Source organism: Spermophilus citellus (assembly GCF_964194105.1).
Source record: "Spermophilus citellus genome assembly, chromosome: 1".
Lineage (NCBI taxonomy): Eukaryota > Metazoa > Chordata > Mammalia > Rodentia > Sciuridae > Spermophilus > Spermophilus citellus.
The window spans coordinates 146,117,283-146,142,332 of NC_138182.1; the positions used below are offsets into that span (position 1 = coordinate 146,117,283).

The 25,050-nt window shown below is 35.4% G+C and overlaps 1 protein-coding gene across 7 annotated transcripts in view; it reads left to right on the forward strand.

The window, feature by feature from the left end:
- SEC24A (SEC24 homolog A, COPII coat complex component) overlaps positions 1-25,050 on the forward strand; it is an 81,387-nt gene that overhangs the window by 31,182 nt on the left and 25,155 nt on the right. For all 7 annotated transcript variants that reach the window (XM_081295005.1, XM_081295004.1, XM_081295002.1 and 4 more), the window contains 11 exons: positions 1,373-1,499; positions 3,097-3,206; positions 4,982-5,094; positions 6,397-6,515; positions 9,336-9,391; positions 10,630-10,836; positions 12,481-12,601; positions 13,987-14,145; positions 17,968-18,141; positions 20,919-21,029; positions 23,935-24,110. In XM_081295005.1, the coding sequence (XP_081151131.1) occupies positions 1,373-1,499; positions 3,097-3,206; positions 4,982-5,094; positions 6,397-6,515; positions 9,336-9,391; positions 10,630-10,836; positions 12,481-12,601; positions 13,987-14,145; positions 17,968-18,141; positions 20,919-21,029; positions 23,935-24,110 (1,473 nt within the window). The remainder of the gene's footprint in view (positions 1-1,372; positions 1,500-3,096; positions 3,207-4,981; positions 5,095-6,396; positions 6,516-9,335; positions 9,392-10,629; positions 10,837-12,480; positions 12,602-13,986; positions 14,146-17,967; positions 18,142-20,918; positions 21,030-23,934; positions 24,111-25,050) is intronic.

A 25,050-nucleotide genomic window follows, 5' to 3' on the forward strand; every position in this document is an offset into this window, starting at 1 on the left:
GCTGAATAGAATAGAGGTACTAACATAAATAAGCTGTACTATTTTAATAAATTATAGATTATTTACCAATTAAAGTACTCTACCTTCATCTCCTCATTCTGCCATTCTTAGAGCAAAACTAGTTATTTTAAGAAGTTGCTCCTTTCTCAAATAAAATAAAAAAATTTTAGAAAGGGCAGGAGTTGATCCACTGATGTCTTGAGACTCTGAGACCTTAACATATGAAGATCAGTGTGAGTGAGGTGACTTTCCTTTTGGTAATAGGATTTTATTGCCTTTATTGATTCCCCCCCACCAGTGCTAGGTAGGCAGGCACCCTACCACTGAGCCCCCTTTGTTGATTTTTGGTATAAAGATTTTAGAACTTTTTTTGTAGTTGTAGATGGACAGCATGCCGTTATTTTATTTGTTTGCTTTTATGTTGTGCTGAGGATTGAACCCAGTGCCTCACATGTGCAAGGCAAGCACTCTGCCACTGAGCTACAGCAACAGCCCCTAGAGCTTTTTTTTTTTTTTTTTTTTAGTTATAGGTGGACACAATACCTTTATTTTATTTACTTATTTTTATGTGTGGCTGAGGAGTGAACCTAGTGCCTAATATGCACTAGGTGGGTGCTGTGCTGTACTGCTGAGCCACAACCCCAGTCCCTAGAACTTTTAATATGTAGAATAAACTTCAAATACAAATTAACTTTATGACAGTTCTTGTGTGAGAATTAAGACTTAACCCTCTTCATGTAACATCAAAAACTGGGAATAATTTCATTGATCATTATTTCAGGATGTTGTTCCTGTTTTCTTTGCCATCTGTGCCAAAAATATATTGTAAATGTATTTTCATTTTGCAATGTGAATGTTTATGAGAAAATATTTTTTAAAAATACTTATTTTTTAAGTGTAGTTGGACATAATACCTTTATTTAATTTTATGTGGTACTTAGGATCGAACCCGAGGCCTTGCACGTGCTAGGCAAGCACTCTACTACTGAACTACAACCCCAACCTTGAGTAAATAATTTTTTTAAAAGGCAAATTTTAATGAGAATGATCTTGGAGAAAAATAATAGGATTTAAAATCAGAACATTTAGCTACATAAATTTTTTTTGAATGGCATTTTTTTCTTTCTCTTTTTTATTCTAATTAGTTATATATGACAGTTATATATGTACAATTTCGATATATTGTACACAAATGGAGCATAACTTCCCACCTCTGGCTGTAAATGTGTGGCATTTTGAACACATATTCTCCTTGTTTTCCACCCCCCCCCCAATTAAAATGTCCTAATAATTTTTTGGAAGAGATGGGTTTATGCTTGCCCTTTTAACACAATGGATCTTTCCCTTTACAAACTTAGTTTTGTCTTTTCAGCAATTGCCTGTGGTTACCTCCAGTACAATTGTGAGATGTCGTTCATGCAGGACATACATTAACCCTTTTGTCAGCTTTCTTGATCAAAGAAGATGGAAGTGTAACTTATGTTACCGAGTCAATGATGGTATGATTTTTGAAACATTTTATAATTTCTACTTGCATTGAAGGGAAATCAGATAATAAATAAAAATGTGAAATGAAAAAAAAAAAAAAGAATCTGTAATCCCAGCTACTAGGGAAGCTGAGGCAGCAGGAAATGACAACATAGTGAGATCCTATTTCAAAAAAATAAAAGCAATTCTTTGAATTTACCTTTATTATACCTATAATCAATCCTTCCACTCAGAGAAAGCCACTGTTAATTTTTTTCTATGCAAATTTACTTACAAATAAATAATTATATACTTTTTAAGCAAAAAATGTAATAATATTATTTTGTGGTCACTTTTTTACATTTATTATATCGGGCATATAATAAATGGTATATTTCATGGTATTAAGACAGTGACTTAAGAAATATTTTTATTTAGAAATTGTCGCATGCCTTTTCTCTAGGGTGAAAGAAACTAAGTCCACAGACTAGCAGCCTAATTCATTCACTGCTGTGTGAAGGGAGGTGGGCAGTGCTAGAAGGTCAGTTGAATGTAGTTTTCTCAATAATTGAGGAGGAAGAGATTTCTCTCAGTAACTTCTTTATAATTTATGTTTGAAGAATATCATCTAACCAGTGACATTCAATTAGGATTAGGGAAGAAAATCAATATGCCAGTATTCACATTGAAAATTTCTATAATTCCAGCTACTGAGGAGGCTGAGGCAGCTGGACTGCAAGTTTGAGGCCAGCCTCGGTAACTTAGTGAAAATAAGTTAACTAAAAATTGAGAAATAGAGGAATATAAGAGATTTTGTAAAACCAGTTTTATTGTTTGTGTATTTTTTAAAAGTAGAGGAAAATAAAGATAGCTTAAGAAAACTTAGTTACTATATAGTAATTCAGAAAATGTATGTATAGTGTGTAGTGCACCTTTATAGTCTTATTGGTATGCGCTTTAATATACAAAATGAAATTGTGATAAAGGTAGAAGCCTCTTTTATATGTATGCAAGCCAATTTCACAAACTATAGCTTACCTTTTAGAGTCCATAGGGATTTTAATTACTAAACAATTACCTGGAAGACAGTTGCAATGATAATTAATTTAAAAAATATTCTGAGCACTAATATAAGTAGTAGGTAATTGATATTCCATATGTCTTAATAATAAATAAAATGTATACTCTCTTATGGTTTTAACCTCTGAAGTGGTTTTACCATGGCTTTTCAGGTCCAGTCATTCTATACTTTTCATATGTCAAATGTTAATCCTTGTATAACTGAAATTTAGGAAAATAATTGACGTTTAAATACAGTTTTTCTTATCTTTTCAACTGATTTTCAGAAAGAAGTTTTAGTAAAAATTAAGACAGAGAGGATAACAAGAGACGGGAAAAGAAAAATCATAATGACTGTAGTTGTAAAAATTAGAGATATTTAGTGCCCCTTGGTATGTGAGGATCTTCAATGGAACTTTTTTTAAAAAGTGAATTTATTAACAAACAAGTGAGTTTAATTCTTAATATTTAGACTATATTGAATTAATTCTAAACCCCTAAGTTAAGAAAATGGCCAAATGCAAGGCATATTAAATTAATCCTTTCAGTAACATTGTTAACTTTATACAGTACCTGAAGAATTCATGTACAATCCTTTGACAAGAGTTTATGGAGAACCTCACAGGAGACCTGAAGTTCAAAACGCTACTATTGAGTTTATGGCTCCTTCAGAATACATGGTAAGCTTTCATTTTTTTAAACAGTGTACACATTTTATAATATTGGATTTTAAGTTAAAATATGTAGTATTCTTTAATAAAATTTTATGTTTTTAAATTCAGAAAGTATACTATTCATTAAAAAAGCAATTGGTAGATAAGTTTGAAAAGTAAAAGTGTATATAAAGTTCCACTGAAGTTTTTTGTATGTTCATCAAGAAATTTGCAGTATAATATAGGAACTGTATTTATATTTGATCATACCCAAGTTTTTTCTCTTACAAACAATGCTGTGATGAACATCCTCTTGTAAGTACTTTTATACTCTTCAGAAAGTATCTGAGACCTTGCATTTTAAAGATAATTATGCCAAATGCTTAGCACTTTACATTTTATAGAGCACTTACATTTTTATCATCACAAGTAATACTCTAAGGTAGGAAAATGGTGTTAATCCTATTTTACAGATGTGAAAATAAATTTAGATTAAGTGACTGGGCAGTAGTTGGGAAAAATTCAGGTCTTTTGATTTCTTTTCTCTTTTGCTATGCCATAATTACCCTTAGGGAAAGGGAATATGAAGATAAAACTTATCACCAACTTTTAATAATCTAGTATTTTAATATGTTTTTGTGGCATAGTCTTTATCTTGGCAATTGGGTTGATTATACTGAGGAATTTATGAGAGGTCAGTGTCTTGCTATGGATAAAAGATTTGATGGTGGTTGGTAATGCTTTCTGCAGAATGACTGTCTCTTTGGTGAATTAAAGTCAGAAGAGTAGAAGCATTTGTTCTTTGGAATTGAGCTTTATAAGGCCATTTATTGCCCAGGTTTTGCCAAAATGGGTTCCCTTATATTTGGAAACTGGCCTATTGCAAAAGATTTTTACTCTTTCCTGGCTTACCTCTTACCTCTTTTTTTTTTTTTTTTTTCCCTGGCTTACCTCTTGAATGACAGGTTTTATGAATTTGGCAAGTGATATATGCAAAAATATATAAAAAATAGTGTACTGTATGCCCAGTTGTGATTGTGGCTATTTGATGCTTTTGTTTGTTTGTTTGTTTTAATTGAAAACAAATCTTTGGCCAGGTGTAGTGGCAAATTTCTATAATTCCAGCTACTGAGGAGGCTGAGGCAGCTGGACTGCAAGTTTGAGGCCAGCCTCAGTAACTTAGTAAGACCCTATCTCAAAATAAAAAAATAAAAAGGGGCTAGGGATGTAGCTCAGTGATAGAGTGCCCCTGGCTTCAATCCCCAGTCCTCCCCACCTAAAATAAAAAGAGGAAATGAAAACAAGTCTTTGGGGATTTGTAAGTTTATAAAATACATAGTCTTAAATTTTTGTGGGATTTAACCTAAAAATGTTGGTTAAATAATCAGCCAAGACTAACTTGATTTGTCACTTTCGTAATGATCATTTCCCTAAATTGCAAAATATGCTCACATAGAAATGTCAATAAAATGTAAATATACAGTTTAACAAGTAAATACCTTTGTTAGTACTGCATAACACTATATAGGTCAAGCAGTTGAATGTGACTGATATTGCCATGAGCCCTTCTGATCACATTTCTTCCCCTTTCTGTCCTAGAGAAAATACTCTTGAAATATGGCAATCCCAGACTCATTTTTCCTTTAGGTATGCATTTATAAACACTATGATGTAACTTTACTGTTACCTCCACTTAGTATGTAAATAATGCATATTTTATGGTTTTGCTGTATGTGAACCCAACAAATAAGTTGAAATTTAATCCTATTAAATGTATTTAATGAGATTCTTCTTTTCTTTAGTTACGACCACCACAACCTCCAGTGTACCTCTTTGTTTTTGATGTGTCTCACAATGCAGTTGAAACTGGATACTTGAATTCAGTTTGCCAGAGTTTGTTAGACAATCTGGATTTGTAAGTGTCTCAATTCAGCTTAAACCTGAAACTAATGGTGTTTGCAGAATGAATGACTAGTTTTCAAAATACAAAAATAAGTCATGTAATTTATGTTCTAAAAATTCATTTAAATCACTTAGGTATTACTGGTTTGTTTTTTTTTTTTTTTTTTTGGGGGGGGTAGGTAATACCTGGGATTAAACCCAGGGATTCTTCTATCACTGCTATGGTCTTTACCCTTTGCATTTTTTATTTTGAGACAGGGTTTTTCCAAGTTTCCGGACTGGCCTCAAATTTGTGATCCTCCTGCCTCAGCCTCCCAAGTCCCTGGGATTACTGCACCCAGCAGTACTCACTTTTTCTTAAGAACATTATTTTCAAATCTGTAGTAAGAAGGAATAATAATTGAATGAACTGCCCATCTCTCAACTTTCTCATCTTTAGTATTCTGTTGTTCTTGTATCATCTAATCCTCCTCCTTTACATGCCTATAATCCCAGCTGCTGGGAGGCTGAGGCAGGAGGATCATGAGTTCAAAGCCAATTTCAGCAAAAGCAAGATGCTGAGCAACTAGTGAGACCCTGTCTCTAAATAAAATGCAAAATAGGGCTGGTGATGCGGCTCAGTGGTTCAATCCCCGGTACAAAAACAACAACAACAAAACAGTTCCTTTAAAACAGATGCTTTTGCTCCTCTTTGTTTTAAATAAATGCATTTAACAATATAAAATTCATGGGGCAGGGGTTGTAGCTCAGTGGTAGAGTGTTCACCTAGCATGTCTGAGGCACTGGGTTCGATTCTCAGCACCACATAAATAAAATAAAGATATTATGTAAAGATATTATATCCACCTAAAACTAAAAAATAAATATTTTTAGAGTTGTTATATGATTTTATTTATTTATATACTTTTTTGTTGTGCTAAGAATTGAACCCAGGGCCTTGTTAGTATGAGACAAGCATTCTACCAACTGAGTTATATCCCCAGTCCAATATGATTATTTTTTGGAGCATTCTTACCCCCCCCCGTCCCCACCCCCAGTGCTGGATTAACTCAGGGCTGTACAGGCCAGGCAAGTAAATGCTCTATAACTTCATATTAGAAGTTGGATTGCTGTTATTCCTGTTTTTCACTGATTATTTGGCTTATGTGTGTCATGTTTTCCATTGAGGGGGATGTTTTCATAGTTGTAAACATTGGATGGTTTAAAAATTTGTGTTGGACCAGTTTCCGTAATAGTAAATTAGATATTTGCATGTAATAATACTTAGCAGATATTTTATGTATTTTATAAAACACTCTTCTGAATTTGTTTTTAGGCTGCCTGGCAACACTAGAACAAAAATTGGCTTCATAACATTTGACAGTACAATTCATTTCTACAGTCTTCAAGAAGGTCTCTCTCAACCTCAGATGCTAATAGTTTCAGATATTGAAGGTATATGTTATACACAAATTTAATGAACTGTGTAAGGAATTTTCTATTTTGGGAATATTCATGACCTGGCAAATTAGTAGTGTATGGTATGAGTCTGCTGTGTGGAGAAAATATTTGAAAATCCTATCTGAAAAAGAATTTATATCTAGATTACCTAAAGAACTCCTATAAGCTAACAATAAAAAGACAAATAGCCCAGTGAATGAGTGGGTAAAGGATTTGAATAGACATTTCTCTACTCATTATACAATATTCAATATTTTAGGGATAGAGGTGTAGCTCTGGTAGTGTGCATGCTTAGCTTGTCCAAAGCCCTGGGTTCACTCCCCAGCACTTCCCACCAAAATTTCTATAGATAGATTTGATACATGCTCTACAGCATTAGTTATCAGGCAAATACAAATTAAAAGTGCAATGAGATGTCACTCACACCAAGTTGGTGGCCAAAATGAAAGGTTTGGACAATAACAAAAATTGGAAAAATCATATACTGTTAGGGGAATGTGAAACGGGGTAGCCACTATGGAAAACAGTCCGGCAGTTCCTCAAAAAGTTAAACAGAAGCCAAACATAGTGGCACACACCTGTATTCCCAGTTACTTGGGACACTGAGGCAAGAAGAATAAATTCAAGGCCAGCCTGGGAAACTTGGCAAGATCCTGTTTCAAATATAAGTAAGGTCTGGGGGCATGCTTGAGACTCCAGGTTCAATCCCCAGCATCACAAAAACAACAAAAAAAGAAGGTCCAAGGGGATATAACTCAGTGGTGGGGTGCCGCTGGGTTCAGTCTCTAGTGACACACAGAATCATACACAAGTTAAAGTTACCATATGACTTAGCAGTTCTACTCAATGGGTGTATACTCAAAAAAACAGAAAGCATATCCATAGAAATTCATATATAAATGTTCAGGGCAATATGACCAAAAGTGGAAACAACTGTATTCCCATCATCTGATGAATAGATAAACAGATATAGTCTTTTCTTATGATGAAATGTTATTCAGCAATAAAAAAGAATGAAGTACTGATGCGAACTAATATGGATGAATTTTGAAAATATTCTTAGTGAATGAAGCCAATCACAAAAGAGTACCTAGAGTATGGCGCTCGCGCGCTCTCTCTCTCTCTCTCTCTCTCTCTCTTTTTCTTCTTTTTTTAAGGTTGTAGATGAACACTATACATTTTATTTATTTATTTATTTTTCATGTGGTGCTGACGATTGAATTCAGGGCCTCCACATGCTAGGCAAGCACTTACCACTGAGCTATAATCCCAGTCCAGTATGGCTCTCTTTATGTAAAATGTCCAGGATATGTAACTCTATAGGAAAAGAAAGTACATTAGTTGCCAGGAACCTGGGGAAAGTAGTAATGGGAAGTAACCATGATTTCAGGGTTTCTTTTTGAGATGATGAGAAAGATCTGGAATTAGATGATGATGGTAGTGGAAAAGTCTGTGAATATATGTATATTAAAAAATCACTGAATACTCTTTTTTTTATTTTATTATTTATTTATTTATTTATTTTTTAATGTGGTGCTGAGGATTGAGCCTAGAGCCTTAGCACATGTTAGGCAAGTGCTCTACCACTGAGCTACATTCCAACCCCTTTTTATTTTTTATTTGGAGACACCAAGTTGCCCAAACTGCCCTCAAACTTGTGATCCTCCTGCCTCAGCTTCCTGAATAGTTAGGATTACAGGTATGAGCCACCATACCCAGTTCAGACCTCTTTTTTTCATGAGGGTGAATTTTTTAAAGAATAAAAGGAAGAAAACTGAACAGTTGGCAATAGAATTTTCATATGACAGCTAAAGTAAACATTTAATATTTTAAGTTACTTATTGTATTTTTTTTTACAAACTTCATAATTAGCTTTTATTTTTTTCTTAGCAAAAGCAGTATAGAAACATAGGAAGTGATTTTCCTCATAATTCACCAACACCTATCTTCTTTTCCTAGTTTGCTTTCCTTCATCTAAGGAAGGGAATTCAATTCCTAAGCAAGAATAAATGTGAATTTTGAGAGGCTCACCTAAAGTGGTCACATTAGTACTTTTTTTAAAAATATTTTTTTAGTTATACATGGGCACAATATCTTTATTTTGTTTATTTATTTTTATGTGGTGCTGAGGATCTAACCCAGGGTCTCACATGTGCTCTACCGCAGAGCCACAACCCCAGCCCCCACATTAGGACTCTTTCTAATTGTTTTTTTTTTTTTTAGTTGTTCAAAATATTACAAAGCTCTTGACATATCATATTTCATACATTTGATTCAAGTGGATTATGAACTCCTATTTGTAACTGGTTTTGTAGTCTCATTAGTTGGGGCATTTATGTGGGTCTTCTTTATGAAAAAGTATCTTTGGAATGACAGTTATTCTGTACAAAGGTTAAATTTTTGTGTGTTGCCTCTTTTTTTTTTTTTTTTTTTAATGCAAAGAGTATCTTTGGCTGGTTTGCAGGGTCAGCCATAAAAAAAAGTAAAGCAAGATTCTTTAAAAGAGTTGCTGTCTTTAACCTAGGAAACAAAACACTTGCACAAACCCTTACTGAGTGCTTACAGATCACTGTTTACTAATTGGGAAGCTATTTACCTTCATTAGTCATCAAATAACAAGAAAAGTTGCTGTAAATACCCAAGTCAGTGCTGTTTTGGTAGCTCTTTGGACACGTGTAGTCTGTAGTCAAGGAGAAGGCTTTTCTTTAAGTATAAAGTAGTGAATTGCATCAGTGTTGTGTATTTGGAACATTCTTAACAGTTTAATTTTGTTTAAAATTTATTTTAAATATTTATATTTACTTATTCTTTCAGATGTTTTTATACCTATGCCAGAGAACTTATTAGTAAACTTAAATGAAAGTAAAGAGGTAAGATACATTTTCCTACACAACATGTTTGATTGAAATATTGAAGGCATATTTAAAAAATTTGTTTTATTAGTTGTGCATGGACACAATACCTTTATTTTACTTATTTATTTTTATGTGGTGCTGAAGACCAAACTTAGTGCCTCACACTTGAGGCAAGTGCTTCACCACTGAGCTACAACCCCAGTCCTGAAGGCATATTTTTTAAATGAATTTTAAGTAAAATTTTACTGATTGCTTTGACATTTCTAAGCTATGTAGCATCTTAGCTTGCTCTTAGTTTAAGTTCATTAAATGAACAGTTCTCAAGTTCAGTCTCATGCCAATCATTTTTAAGTCTAATGCAACAGGGTATTTTAGTAGGATAGATGAGAAGCCTGTTCCAGAAAGGAGCAACATCTGAAGGAAATATGTCTTGCCAGCCCTTTGGGAAGTTGGGAGGGTTGCTGAGATAAAGCTTCTCGTCACTACACAGAAGCACATGAGCCAGGCTGCTCTCAGTGCCCTTTGCTTTTCTGATTCACAGAGTGTCATTGGGGTCAGTTCAGAAGAAACTCTTATTACCTGCCTGGAAATTGCCATGACATAATACACTGAGAGGTGAACAGAATGTGTCTGAATGGGGATGTTGTCTACCCTGTACATGCATATATGCCATAGGGGTAACATTTTAACTAGCAAGTCTATGGTCTCTGCTGTTGGCAGTGGTCACTGTGCCATGGTGCAAAGTATTTTTCCCCCATTTATTCTCTTTATTTGTACAACCTAACCTGAATAGGTAGTTGGTTTTGATTTTTGTTTTTCTTTTGTAGTGATATTACAAGGTTGGCAAAGTTACTGGATATCTTAGATTTTGCAACAGGGAAGAATTAACTCATGTTGGAACTTAAAAGAATAAAGTGTAGAGGCGACAGAGAAAGCCATATTTCATGGCATGAAAATAAATCAAATTTCTAAACTTATGGTTCTTTTGGATACATTTTGGACTTATAGTCTTGCTGGGCTATTGCATGTGCAAGAACTGTAAGGCCCCAATTTTGATGTCTTGCTTGCCAATTTATAATGTTGACTTAAAATGGCTTTCTTGTCATTTGACCAACTTCATTGTTTACTGTAGTGTCTGTAGATTTTCTGATCATCATCATGACTCAATGTCTTTGTCTTTTGTATTAGATACTGACTTATTATGAAAATAATTAATTGTAACACTCTTGAGTTTTCTTTATTTACTTCACAAGCTTGTTCAAGAATTACTGAAAACTTTGCCACAAATGTTTACCAAGACTCTGGAGACCCAGAGTGCCTTGGGTCCTGCACTTCAGGCTGCCTTTAAGCTGATGTCCCCAACTGGTGGTCGAATGTCCGTCTTTCAAACACAGCTCCCAACTCTTGGAGTGGGAGCCCTGAAGCCACGAGAGGAACCCAACCAAAAATCATCTGCTAAGGTTAGAAAGTCATCAAGTGTATGATAAGATTAATGCTGGTGCTTTGTCCCTTTGACCATAGGGGTTTTTTTAGCGGGAGGAGGCAGGGAAGATTTCCAGTTGTGAGGAGGAGGAATTATAAGGAAATAGGTAAATGGTTTCACTTTTATATGAAACCCTTACTATATTTTTCTCTACCTGATTCACCCATGCCTTATTTTTAATATCTTTAGTACCACTAGTCATCCAGCCTGGCTTTGAAGAGAAAGTTTGGGAGACTAAAAGAAAGTACTTGCTAAGCTGGGCATGGTGGTGCATGCCTATAGTCTCAGTGAGTTGGGAGGCTGAGGAAGGAGAATTGCAAGTTTGAGGCTAGCCTGGCAATTTAGCTTGACCCTATCTCAAATGTAAAATAAAAAGAATTGGGAATGTAGATCAATGGTAAAACACCTTTGGATTCAGTCTCCAGTTCCACTTATAATCCCAGCAACTGGGAGGCTGCGGTAAGAGAATCTCTAAGTTCAGAGCCAGCCCCAGCAATTTAGCAAGCCCCTAAACAACTTAGTGAGAACCTGTCTCAAAATAAAACATAAAAAAGGGCCAGGAATGAGGCTCAGTGGTTAAGCGCACTGGGTTCAATACCTGGTACCTGCCCCCAACCCTCAACCCCCAACTCCCAACCCCCCAAAAAAGTGGAGTTAATGTACTTGCTAGGGACAAAGGGAAACCCAGATGACCAGCTAGGAATGGTTATAACTTGGTATATTGACAGCCTCAGATTGCATTTGAGTACCTCATATGTATAAACTTACAATTTCAGGGGTTTTTGTGTTTTTTGGCACCCAGGGATTGAACCCAGCGTCACTTAACCACTGAGCTACATTCCAAGCCCATTTTTATTTTTATTTAGAGACAGGGTCTCATTAAGTTTCTGAGGCTGGCTTTGAACTCTTGATCTTCCTGCCTCAGCCTCCTGAGTTGCTGAGATTTCAGGTGTGTGCCACTGTTCCCAACTAAACTTAATGGCTTGAGACCTGTGTTTCCCAAAAGATTATGAGAAGTCAGTATAATATATTGATTATGAAGTTACTCCTGGAGTCAAACTACCTATACATTCCACTGCTCTTTAGATGTGTGAACTTAAATAGTTACTTCATTTCTTTGTTGCTTTGTTTCTGTGTATATAAAGTGAAAATATTGATAGTATCTACTTCTTGGGGTAGTTGTAAGGACTAAGTAGATATTGCATATGAATTATTTAGAATGATTCCCAGCATACTGAGCATTTGCTAGATTTTGGTTATAATGACTATCTTTGCCTATTACAAAATTAATATGATAGAGGTATTTTGTAATATATTTTTTTTTAGTTGTAGGTGGACACACAATACCTTTATTTTATTTACTTATATGTGGTGCTGAGGATCGAACCCAGGGCCTCACACATCCTAGTCAAGTTCTATATCACCGAGCTCCATTTGTAGCCCATAGAAAATTCTTAATCAGTACCTGATTCTTAATGAAAAAATCAAATAGTAAAAGCACTGTAGATTATGTAGAATCCCTAGAGACAATTGTTATTGACACCTCACTATATATAGGTGTGTATTTACATTTTTGATAAATTAATGATTTAAAAAAAAACTCTTTGTAATTTATTCATAGGAAATACACCTGACACCTTCTACTGACTTCTATAAGAAATTAGCATTGGACTGTTCTGGTCAGCAGATAGCTGTTGACTTGTTCCTTCTCAGTGGACAATATTCTGATTTGGCTTCTCTAGGTAAGTGTTTCCTGATGATTTTTTTTTCCCTTAAATGAGTATCAAAATGATGTTTAAATGATTTTATTTCATTGTTTTTTGTTTTTGTTTTTCCCCAGTACTGGGAGTTGAACCCAGGGCCTTGCATATGCTAGGCATGTTCTCTACCACTGCACAAGTTCGAGGCTAGCCTCATCCATTTAGCAAGACCCTTAGCAACTTAGCAAAAACCTATCTCAAAATAAAAACAAAAACAAAACAAACAAAAAAAGAACTGGGGATGTAACTCAGTGGTAAGGTGCCCCTGAGCACTTGCAATCCTCCTGCTTTAGCTTTCCAGGTAGCAAGGACAAAAGTAAAATTTTTATTCCCAAGTTGGGGATATAGCTCAGTTGGTGGAGTGCTTACCTCACATGCACAAGGTCCTGGGTTCAATCTCCAGCACCACCAAAAATAAATAAATAAAAAAAGATACGTAGATAGATAGATTTATTTATTTATTTATTTTAATATCTTTTTTAGTTGAAGATGGACACACAATATCTTTTATTTATTTGTATGTGGTGCTGAGGATCGAACCCAGTGCCTTATTCATGCCAGGCAAGTGTGCTACCACTGAGCCACAACCCCAGCCCGATAAATTTATTTTTATTCCTTCTAGAGAGTTTTGGAAGAGTCAGTTTTGGTTTGGATATTTCTTTTTTTGAAATGGGCTCTTGCCCAAGCTGTTTTTTTTTTTTTTTTTTTTTTTTCCTAGTACCAGGGATTGAATCCAGGGGTAACCACTGTGTGTGTGTGTGTGTGTGTGTGTGTGTGGGAGAGAGAGAGAGAGAGAGAGAGAGAGAGAGAGAGAGAGAGAGAGAGAGAGAGAGACACCAGGGATTGAACCCAGGGCTGCTTAACCACTAAGCATTATCCCCAACCCTTTTTTATATCTTATTTAGAGACAGAGTCTTGCTGAATCGCTTAGGGCCTCACTAAGTTGCTGAAGCTGGCTTTGAACTTGGTGACCCAGCAGCCTTAGCGTCCTGAGCTGCTAGAATTATAGGTGAGGGCCACTGCACCCAGCTTCAAGCTGGTCTTAAACTTGTGAATTTAAGTGATCCTCATGCTTCAGCCTCACAAATAGCCAGGACTATAGGTGCACAACATTATACCCAGTTTAACAGTCAGTTTAATCTACTATAAACTTCATAGTCATCTTGTACTCTAATTTAGTAGAGGAGAAATAGAAAAATGTCTACACTACTATTTAGAGGAATAGAATATTCTTTTTGACAGTTACGGAATGGAATATTCTTTTGACTTGAGAAGTTAGAGAAAATTGAATCAAATGTCTGTGCTTATTTTACCATAGTAGTAGGAGGTAATGCCACTATTTGAAAAATGTGTATGTTTTCTTCCAGGGTGTATTTCTCGGTACTCAGCAGGTAGTGTCTATTACTATCCTTCTTACCATCACCAGCACAACCCAGTCCAAGTACAGAAATTACAGAAGGAACTACAGAGATACCTCACTCGGAAAATTGGCTTTGAGGCAGTTATGAGGATTCGGTGCACTAAAGGTGAGGATACTTTTTAAAAAAACATAGGAGTAAATATTGTTTTTTTATACCAATAAATACAAGTTTTCACTTAGTTTTTTCTTATAGGATTTGCCATTCTAAGATACTTTGCAGGCTTTAGTATATGCAATTAGGGAGAGAGAAGAAACACTATTAAAATATAGGAACCCTTGTTAATATGTTAAAAATTTTAAAAATGGTGAATGTTATACTATGTGAATTATTTAAGTTTTTTTTAAAAAAGAGACCACGTCCCCAGAGAAAATATTTGAACAATAGTGGTCGGAAATCTTTTATTTATTTGAGACAGGGTCTTGCTATGTTACCTGGGCTGATCCTGAACTTGCCTCAGCCTCCCGAGTAGCTGGGACTACAGGTGCATGTCATCACACATACTTTTTTTTATTTTTAGTAAACAGTTATTTTTATTTAAAAAATTATGGTAAAATATACATGAAATTTAGCACTTTAAACATTTTTTTTTTTTATTTTTGCTTTTATTTGTTTATTTGCAATGCTGGGGATCAAACCCAGGGCCTTGTGCACTCCTGACAAGCACTCTCCCAGTTCAGTGGCATTGAATACATTATCATTGTGCAACCATTACTATTACCCATCTCCAGAAGTGGAAGATCTTTTAATTTGTGCTCTAATTCTTGATTTCTCATTTCTCTATATTATTAACCTGCTCTACTTTTTTATTCATATAACAATGTTTTGCTGTATAACAGGAATAAGACAATCATGTTTTTAAGTGGAAAAAAATATATGAGACATGTAGGGAAAAAAAGATAAGGATCTACTAACATCCGATTTATTTTCAAATCTGTCTATATGAACTTATCTGTTACCCATCATTATAATAATTCAGCCTTGCTGAATTGATTTTTATTTTTTTTATTTATTTTTTTTTAAAGAGAGAGTGAGAGAGGAGAGAGAGAGAGAGAGAGAGAGAGAGAATTTTTTTAAATATTTATTTATTTTTTTAGTTCTTGGCGGACACAACATCTTTGTTGGTATGTGGTGCTGAGGATCGAACCCGGGCCGCACGCATGCCAGGCGAGCGCGCTACCGCTTGAGCCACATCCCCAGCCCTTGATTTTTATTTAATAGTTTTTCAGCATTTATGTTTTTGAGGGTTTTTCTTCAGTGTTGGGAATTGAACTCAGGGCCTGTTATATAAGTTTTTAGCTATATTACTGAATTACATCCCTAGCCCCACTTGTTTCAAAGTATACAATTGTTGGATTCTATTTATGAAGATTGCCAGACCTCCAAAGTGTCAATTTCTACAGATATTGGTTCCTAATTAGGAGAAATACATATTAAAATTGCTTATGACTTGTTGTAGTTGGCCAGTTGGATGCTATTTATAGGTACCTTTTTTTTTTTTTTTTTTTTTTGTACTAGGGATTGAACCCAGAAGTGTTTAACCACTGAACCTCATCCCCAGCTCTTTTTATATTTTATTTTGAGACAGGGTCTCACTACTAAGTTGCTCTGGGCCTTGCGAAGTTGCTAGGCTGGCTTTGAGCTAATGATCCTTCTGCCTCAGCCTCCCAAGTCGCCGGGTGTACAGGTGTGTGCCACTGTGTGCAGTGGTAACTTACTTTTCACAAACAGCCTGGGGACATGTCAATAAACTAGCCTTTGCCCACTTCCTAGAGTGTTTAATCTAACAAAACTTTGTGGTTAACCTATTTAGGTTTCTCTTATTTTATTTATTGCTACTAGGGATTTAAGAAAGTTTGTGGTTACCTTATTTAGTTTCTTATTTATTTATTTGGTACTGGGGATTGAACCCAGGGCCTCACAAATGCTAGATAAGCATTCTCTACTACTAAGCTACATCCCAAACTCTTTTTTTCTTTTTTTCACTTATTTTTTAGTTTTAGGTGGACACATTATCTTTATTTTTTATTTTTATGTGGTGTTGAGGATCGAACCCAGCGCCCTGTGCATGCCAGGCGAACGCACTACCGCTTGAACCGCATCCCAAGCCACCAAACCCTTTTTAAAATTTTCTTTGAGACAGGGTCTCAATAAGTTGTCCAGGCTGGCTTGAGATCCTCCTGCCTCAGCCTTCTGAATTGCTTGGATTATAGTCAATACACCACTGCACGTGTTTTTTGTTTATTTTTTTGTTGTTAACCAGGTCTTAGATGCCTATGTACATGTAGACCTACACCCTTTTTTTCTTTCTGATTGCTGTTTTAAAGTTGATTTTTACTTCATAAGCAAAATATACATTTGTTTTTCTTCCAGAAGCCCTGAGTTTGATCCCCAGCACCACAAAATAAATAATTTAATTAAATTAAATTAAATACATTTTTGCTACAGTTAAACTCCTATATTGGCTTGTGTTTGGGGACACACATGCACATGTGCACTCTCTCTCACACACACACAAGTACATTTTCACTCTGTTCTTAGTTACTGTAACCACTTTGGTGTATATTCCACTTTTCTGTACATTTAAATACTTAAGTATCATGTTGTATTTGCATAAATAGATATTTTCACTCAGTGTTTAATTTTTTAATTGTTTCTTTTAAGAATTTGTTACCAAGGAACTTATTCTTTTTTTTTTTTAATTATTTTGAGATATTGATGGACCTTTATTTTAATCATTTATTTATATGTGGGCTGAGACTTGAACCCAGTGCTTCACACATGCTAGGCAAACGCTGTACCACTGAGCCACAACCCCAGCCAAGAAACTTACTCTTTTTTGTTTTGCAGTACTAGGGTTTGAAACCAATTGCTTTTTACCATTGAGCTACATTATCAGCCCCCCCACCATTTTTTTTTTTTTTTTTTTTTTTTTTTTTTGCTTAGTTGCCAAGGCTGGCCTCAAACTTGCAATCCTCCAGCCTCAGCCTCTCAAGTTGCTGGAGTGGATGCTTACTCAATAAATCTTAAAAATCCATTAATTTTTTTCTAGCTCAGTGGAAGAGTGCTTGGCTAGCATATGTGAGGCACTGGGTTTGATCCTTAGCACCACATACTAATAAAATAAAGCTCCATCAACAACAAAAAAAATTTTTTAAAAAATCCATTAATTTTAATTCATATAAAACTTATCTCATTCCAGTATTCAATAAAATGAACATCACAATTTATTTATTTTCCTACCCATAACTATTTTAAAATTTTTTTGCTGTTACACATCGGTCTGTTTAAAATTATTATTATTATTTTTGTGTGTGTGTGTGTGTGTGTGTGTGTGTGGTGCTGGAGATTGAACCCAGGGCCTTGTGCATGCAAGGCAAGCACTCTACCAACTGAGCTATATCCCCTTAAAATTATTTTATACATAGAAATTTGGCACTTGAATGAGTCTATAGGACAAATAAAAACAAGAGATTGCTAAAGTCGAAATAAGTATTCATTTAAAATTTTCATAAATACTACCAAATTGTTCTCTAATAGTTTTTGAAAATTTGTATCCTCACTCTAATTTAAGAAGTGTGGTGGCACATATTTGTAAATCCCAGTGACTCAGGAAGCTGAGACAGGAGAATGAGCTCAAGGCCAGCCTTAACAATTTAGCAAGACCCTCAGCAACTTAATGAGACCCTGTCACAAAATAAAAAATAAAAAGGGCTGAGGGTGTGGCTTAGTAGTTAAGCACCACTGGATTCAAAGCCCAGTACAAAAAAAAGAAGATGACAGCAACGATGACACTTATTACTCCTCAACCTCATTCAGTACTGTGTATTATTGAACTTTTTTACTGTCTAATAAATGATTAGGATAAAATGTAAATATCCACATATAGATATATAAAAGTCATCTTGATAATTTTTTTTTCTCTTTTAGGTCTTTCCATTCATACTTTCCATGGGAACTTCTTCGTTAGGTCAACAGACTTACTCTCTTTGCCCAATGTCAATCCTGATGCTGGGTATGCAGTACAGATGTCAGTAGAAGAAAGTCTTACTGACACTCAATTGGTTTCTTTTCAGTCAGCACTCTTGTACACATCAAGCAAAGGTATATTTTTTGTTTGCTTTAATTATCGTAAAAACTATGAGCTCTATCCTCTTAAGAGAGAGTATTGTTAACTGTATGCATAATATTATATTAAAGTTTTTTGATGTGGTACTCTGTGGCCTATAATAAACTTTTCTTTGGAGGGAGGTTTTTTTCCTTAAAAAAAATATTTTTTAGTTTTAGGTGGACACAATATCTTTATTTTATTTTTATGTGGCGATGAAAATTGAACCCAGTGCCTCATGCATGCGTGCTACCACTTGAGCCACATCCCCAGCCCCGAGGGAGTTTTTTTTTTTTTTTTTTTTAAGCCAAAAGAGTATTCCCAATCATAAGAGCTATGTTTCTGTTATTGGTAAAGCCAACGTGTTTGGCTTTAGTTTTCTGAATGATTTTGTTTCATTCTGTTTTATTTTGGTACTGGAGATTGAACTCAGGAGCACCCAGCCACTGAGCCACACCCCCAACCCTTTTTTGTATTTTATTTAAAGACAGGGTCTCACTGAGTTGCTTGGCACCTCACTTTTGCTGAGGCTGGATTTGAACTTGCTATCCTCCTGCCTCAGCGTCCCGAGTTGCTGGGATTACAGGTGTTTGCCACCACACCAGGCTTTCTAAACGATTTTTTTTATTCATTTATTTCACAGATATTTATTGAGAATCTCCTATGTATTAAACACTGGTTTTTCAGTTGAAAAATTCCTTTATATAACCTAATTCTAATAGGCAATCAGATAGTAAACAGGATAAACAACAGTTGTTCTTTCAAGATAGAGTAGACAAGAAAGTTCTCACAGAAGTGATATTTGAGTTAAGTTTTGAAAAAACTGATGATAAAACACTTTTTTTTTTTTTTTGTGGCACTGAAAATTGGACCAAGGGTGCTCTACCACTGAGTTATATCCCCAGCCCTTTTTATTTTATTTTATTTTTAAGACAGGTATCACTCAGTTGCTGAGGCTTGCCTCTAATTTGTGATCCTCCTGTCACTGGGATTACAGTTGTGCATCACCACGCTTGGCTTTTTTTTCTTTTGAGATGGGGTCTTGCTATATTTCCCAAGTTGGCCTCAAACTTCTGGGCTCAAGTAATCCTCCCACCTCAGCCTCACAACTAGCTGGCATTACAGGTACATACTATGACACCTGACCATCAGAAAACACTTTTTAAGTTGTGATTTATTTGTTCCTAATTAATTTGTAATTTGTGTTTTAACCTAATCTGATGTGGGGCATGTTAATTTGCTTTTTTATTTTAAAGATTTTTTACTCCTAACCTCTGTTAACATTCTCCTTAATTTTGGAGGAGACTTTCTGTGTTATATGTATTCAATCTTTATAGCCCCTCCAAAATTTATGGAAAGTGTGAAGTAAGGACACTTTAATAAAAACCTTTAAGAGGAATGTTCTGTATGATTATAATTAATATGACACACTATAAATGTAAAGTAAGATGGATTTCTGTCTCTAGGTACCATTTTTTTATTTGACAAAAAACCCAGCTCAGTCCCTTTTCTGTTCATTGTAAAAATTTATAATTGATATATGGTAAAAGACAATTATTTTTATTTTGTTTTATTTTTTCGGTGGTACCCAGGATCAAACCCATGGCTTTTGTGCATGCTAAGCACATACCCTGTTCCTGAGTTACTCCACAACTAAATGCACCTTTTTCTTTTGTTTTTGGTTGGTTTGTGTTGATGTCACTTGTTTGTTTGCAGTGCTGGGGATTGAACCCAGGGCCTCAAGTATGCCAGGCAAGTGTTCTACCTGTGAGCTACATCACTGGGCCTTTTTAATTTTATTTTGAGTCTAGCCTGTGCAACTTAGTGAGATCCTGAAGGAGAAAGGTGGCAAGATTCAAACTGGTATTAAACTCTTTGGGTCTCACTAAGTTACCCAGGCTAAACTCAAACTCATGATTCTGCCTCAGCTTCACAAGTAGCTGGAATTACATGTGTGCACCACTAGTTCAGTTGAATGAACCATTTTGAATGTAAAATTCGCAAGTTTTGACAAATGTGTCATGTAACTATCACCATAATAAAGACATAATTGGTTCCATCATTCCCAGCATCACCCTTTGCTTTTGTAACCATTCTCTCTCTCCCATCCCCAGCCTCTGGTAACCACTGAGAGTTTTGTCTTGCAGGAGTGTCAAAAAATGGAATCATATACAGGTTGAGCATCTCTTATCTGAAATGCTTAGGACTAGAAGTGGTTTTGATTTAGAATTTTTTTCAAATGTGGATATATTTGCATATACATAATGAAATATCTTGGAAATAGGATCCAAGCCTTAACAAAATTTATATTTCATATACAACTTACATACAAAAATTTCTTTCTGTGATTAAGAAGTATAAAGTTTTTCTAAACTTTAAATGTCAAAAATAGGCTAAAATGTCAAAAAATAGACTATAAAACAAGCAAGAGTAGTGATGTTTTATATATATTAACTCAGAAATTTTATTGGACAAGAAGTAACCAGAAAATTTAGAAAGGAGACTTATAAAAACATAGCATACTTATAACAAATTAAAATTTTTAAAAATTAAAAAAAAACCCTAGCATACTATCATTTAAATACAATCCGTTATCTATTTTGTAATAATGTGAACAAAAAAAAATTTATAGTTGAAAAAAAGCTTTGATTTTCACCAACTAAAATTTTTATAGGTCTCTGCTTCCTATAATCCTACTTGGTTAAGTTGAAATGAGTTTAACGTAATCTTTTTTGTATATAGTTGTGCCTTACTATTGTGTGTTTTCCCAAAGGTGAAAGAAGAATTCGTGTCCATACTTTGTGTTTGCCAGTAGTTTCGACTCTAAATGAAATCTTTCTTGGAGCTGATGTTCAAGCAATTTCGGGGTTATTGGCCAATATGGGTAAGAGTTGTTATCAAGTAACAACAAGCAAGTAAATACCATTCGGCAAATCCACCTAATTTTGTTTTCTTTTACGTAACTAACTTTACAGGTTTCAATGTTTGGGTGATTGTAACTATTTCATTGAAAAGATCTGCTGCTATGATTTCACCCATTGCAGTTTACAATTCCATTATTTTTAGAAAGTTTACAGTTATAAAGTCATCATCACAATCTAATTTCAGAACATTTTTATCACCCAGAAAGAATCTCATGCCCATTAGCAGTTAGTGCCCACTCCTTCCTCCATCTCTCACTGACCTTAAGCAACCACTAAACTATTTTCTATTTATATTTATGTCCTTTGAACTAAAATGACTATATCTAACAGAATAGTTAATATTAATGCTTAACAAATTGTCGTGTGTATATATACACAATGGAGTGTTACTTAGCTATTAAGAAGAATGACTTGGGGCTGGGGATGTGGCTCAAGCGGTAGCGCGCTCGCCTGGCATGCGTGCGGCCCGGGTTCGATCCTCAGCACCACATACCAACAAAGATGTTGTGTCCGCCGAGAACTAAAAAATAAATATTAAAAATTCTCTCTCTCTCTCTCTCTCTCTCTCTCTCTCTCTCCCCCTCTCTCACTCTCTCTTTAAAAAAAAAAAAAGAAGAATGACTTTATGACATTTGCCAGTAAATGGATAGACCCGAGACTATCATGCTAAGTGAAATAAGCCAATCCCCAAAACCCAAAGGTCAAATGTTTTTATTGATATGTAGAAGCTAACCCACAATAAGGGGTGGGGGTAGAATAGAACTTCAGTAGATTAGACAAATAGGAATGAAGGGAAGGGAGAAGGGATAGGGAAAAAAAAGATAGTGAGATGAATCTGACATAATTTTTTATATACATATATGAATACACCATGTACATCCACAAAAATGGGGTCCTGATTAGAATAAGATATATTCCATGCTTGTATAATCATATCAAAATGGATTCTACAGTCATACGTTTAAAAAAAAAAGCAATAAAATAATGAAAAATTAGTGCTTAATAAGGTGGTTTTTTGGTGGTGGTTGGTGGTCTTTTTTTTTTTTTTTTTTTTTTTGGTGGTACTTGGAATTGAACCCAGGACCTTGCTAGGGAAGTGCTCTGCCACTGAGCCATACCCCTAGTCTCCTTCTTGATATTTTTTTCCTCTTTTCAGACATACAGAATTTAATACCAGTTTCATTCTTGCCACCTTTCTCCTTCAGGAAAGACTTTCACAGGGCCCATTTACTTCAAATTTAAATCTACTTTATAACGGGAATAGTTACTGTTTTCTGAATTTCCTGTTGGGAAAATTTTCTTTCATCGAGCCTGGTTAGAGGATCCAGTCCTTACTTTAGTCTTATTATGTTATCAAAATTTGAAGATCATGGAGTGGACATGGTGGCAGATGCCTGTAATTCCAAGACTTGTGTAGCTGAGCATAAGGATTGCAAGTTCCAGGCCAGCTTGGGCAATTTAGCAAGACCCTATCTCAAAATTTAAAAATAGCTCATTGTTAGACTATGTTCTCTCATGAAGTTTAATCCCCAGTACTGCAAAATACAAACAGTGGGCGTGGCACTGCATGCCTGAATCCTGGTGGTTTGGGAGGCTGAGGCAGGAAGATCACAAGTTCAAAGCCAGCCTCAGCAATTTAGCAAGACCACCTCAAAATAACAGTATGATCATTATTATTATAACAGTAATAAGTATCAGGCAATATTTATGGATTTAAAAAGAAATCTTCACGATAGTTTTTTTTTTTTTTCTTTGTGTGTGGTGCTAGGGATTAAAACCCAGGACCTCATACCCATTAAGCCTCACAATACCTTTTGTATATATTAGTTCTGCTACCATATTTGGTTGAGCCAGGTATGCACATTTTTTCATGTTTTGTCATCTTTCAAATCAGAGTTATCTTGAGTTGATGAAGTGTTAAGAGTTGTTTTTGATAATAATATTTTTGTTTCCAACCTACATGTAAATTTTGGTCATAGCATTTAATAACATCATTAAATATGTTTTTTATACCACATGGATTGATTTTAGTTGCAGGTTGAGAAGTCTTCAAAACAATTACATTATTTTTAGTATTAAGAAAAAAAATGTTTTTGGTATACAGAAACATGTATAGGCATAATTGCTGGGCATGGTAGCGCACGCCTGTGATCCCCACGGCTAGGAGGCTGAGGCAGGAGGATCCTGAGTTCAAAGCCAGCCTCAGCAACTTAATGAGGCACTAAGCAACTCACTGAGACCCTGTTTCTAAATGAAATATGAAAAAGGGCCAGGATGTGATTTGGTGAGTGGTTAAGCACCCCTGGGTTCAATCCCTGGTACCAAAAAACAAAACAGTGACATAACTGATGATGAAAATTTGTCTAAATAATTTTCTAAAATAAAAACTCCATGTGACAGAAAAGCAGCCTCCCTTTTCTATTTAATTTCAGGGTTTTTCCCTTTCTCAGTGGTATAAACTAAAATGGTGGCTTAATCAATTTAATAATAAGTAGTTTTTCCATTTTACGAAGAAAGGAATGTAGGCTCAGGGGGGTTGAGTTTCTTGTCAAACTGGCATACAGCTAAGAAAATGGCAGATCAGGGCTGGGGTTGTGGCTCAGCAGTAGAGTGCTTGCCTTGCACTGCAAGACCCTGAGTTTGAAGTGGAATAAAGATACTGTGTCCAACTACAACTAAAAAGAAATTTCAAAAGAGGTTAGCTTGATTCTCCAGAGCATACTTTTATCTGTAAATTTTGGCTCATTATGTTTATAATAAATCAGAGAGAGGCTCAATATAGTTTTAAAAAGTTACCTTATCTATGCTTACAGTGCAGTTGTTAAATTTTGTCTTGTCTCTTGTCCCTGTCCTTACCTCAATTAGCTGTTGACAGGTCCATGACTGCCAGTCTGAGTGACGCCCGAGATGCTCTAGTGAATGCCGTCATTGACTCTCTTGCAGCTTACCGATCTTCAGTCTTAAGTAACCAGCAGCCTGGACTCATGGTTCCTTTCTCTTTGAGACTTTTTCCACTTTTTGTATTGGCTCTCCTTAAACAGGTAAGAAAAACAAAACCAGAAACTAGCACAGTGAAAATGACAAAAGCCAAAATTTTTATTATGTGAAACACTAAACATTATTTAACTTTATGTCAGTTAAATTTTCTGAGGATAGGGACCTGACCTCTTATTTGAAACTTGAAAAGATTTACAGCCAAAGAAATTTAAGAATTGATTTAAAGCAAGTGCCTTGAGCATAAGAGATACTAAACATTAAAATGTTATTAAAAAATTCAGTTTTCCAAAACATGAATCATATATTTTATTTCTAGCACAAGAAGACACATGTACTCCATGTTCTCACTTATACCTGGAACCTAAAAAAACAAACAAAAACAGAAAATAGAATGGTGGTTACCAGAGACTCAGGGGTGAAGAGGATGGGGAAATATTGGTCAAAGTTAGACTGGAGGAATAAGCACATGATAGGTGTTGGATATGAAACAGATGGGGTGATATATGCCTGCAATCCCAGAGACTTGGGAGGCTGAGGCAGGAGGATCATGCATTTGAGGCCTGCCTGAGCAGTTTAGCAAGAACCTGTCTCAAAACACTGCTAGAGATGTAGCTCAGAGGTAGAACACTCATGGATTCAATTCCAGGTACTGGGGGGAAAAAAGTATTCAAGATCATGGATTATTGTGTATTAGTCAGCTTTTTGTCCTTATGTCCCAAGTATACAACAAAAACAACTTAGAGGAGAAAAAGCTTATTTTGGCTTATGGTTTCAAAGGTTCAGTCTCTGTTGGGCCAACTTTATTGCTCTGGGCCCAAAGTGAGGCAGAACATCACCTCAAAAGGGGATGGCAGAGGATTGCCACATGACAGCCAGTCCGGGGGAAAGGGCTGCTGGGAAAACTTTTCTAGGACACATCCAGTGACATACCTCCTCCAGCCACACCCCATCTACTGCAGTTACCACCCACTTAGTCCATTCAAA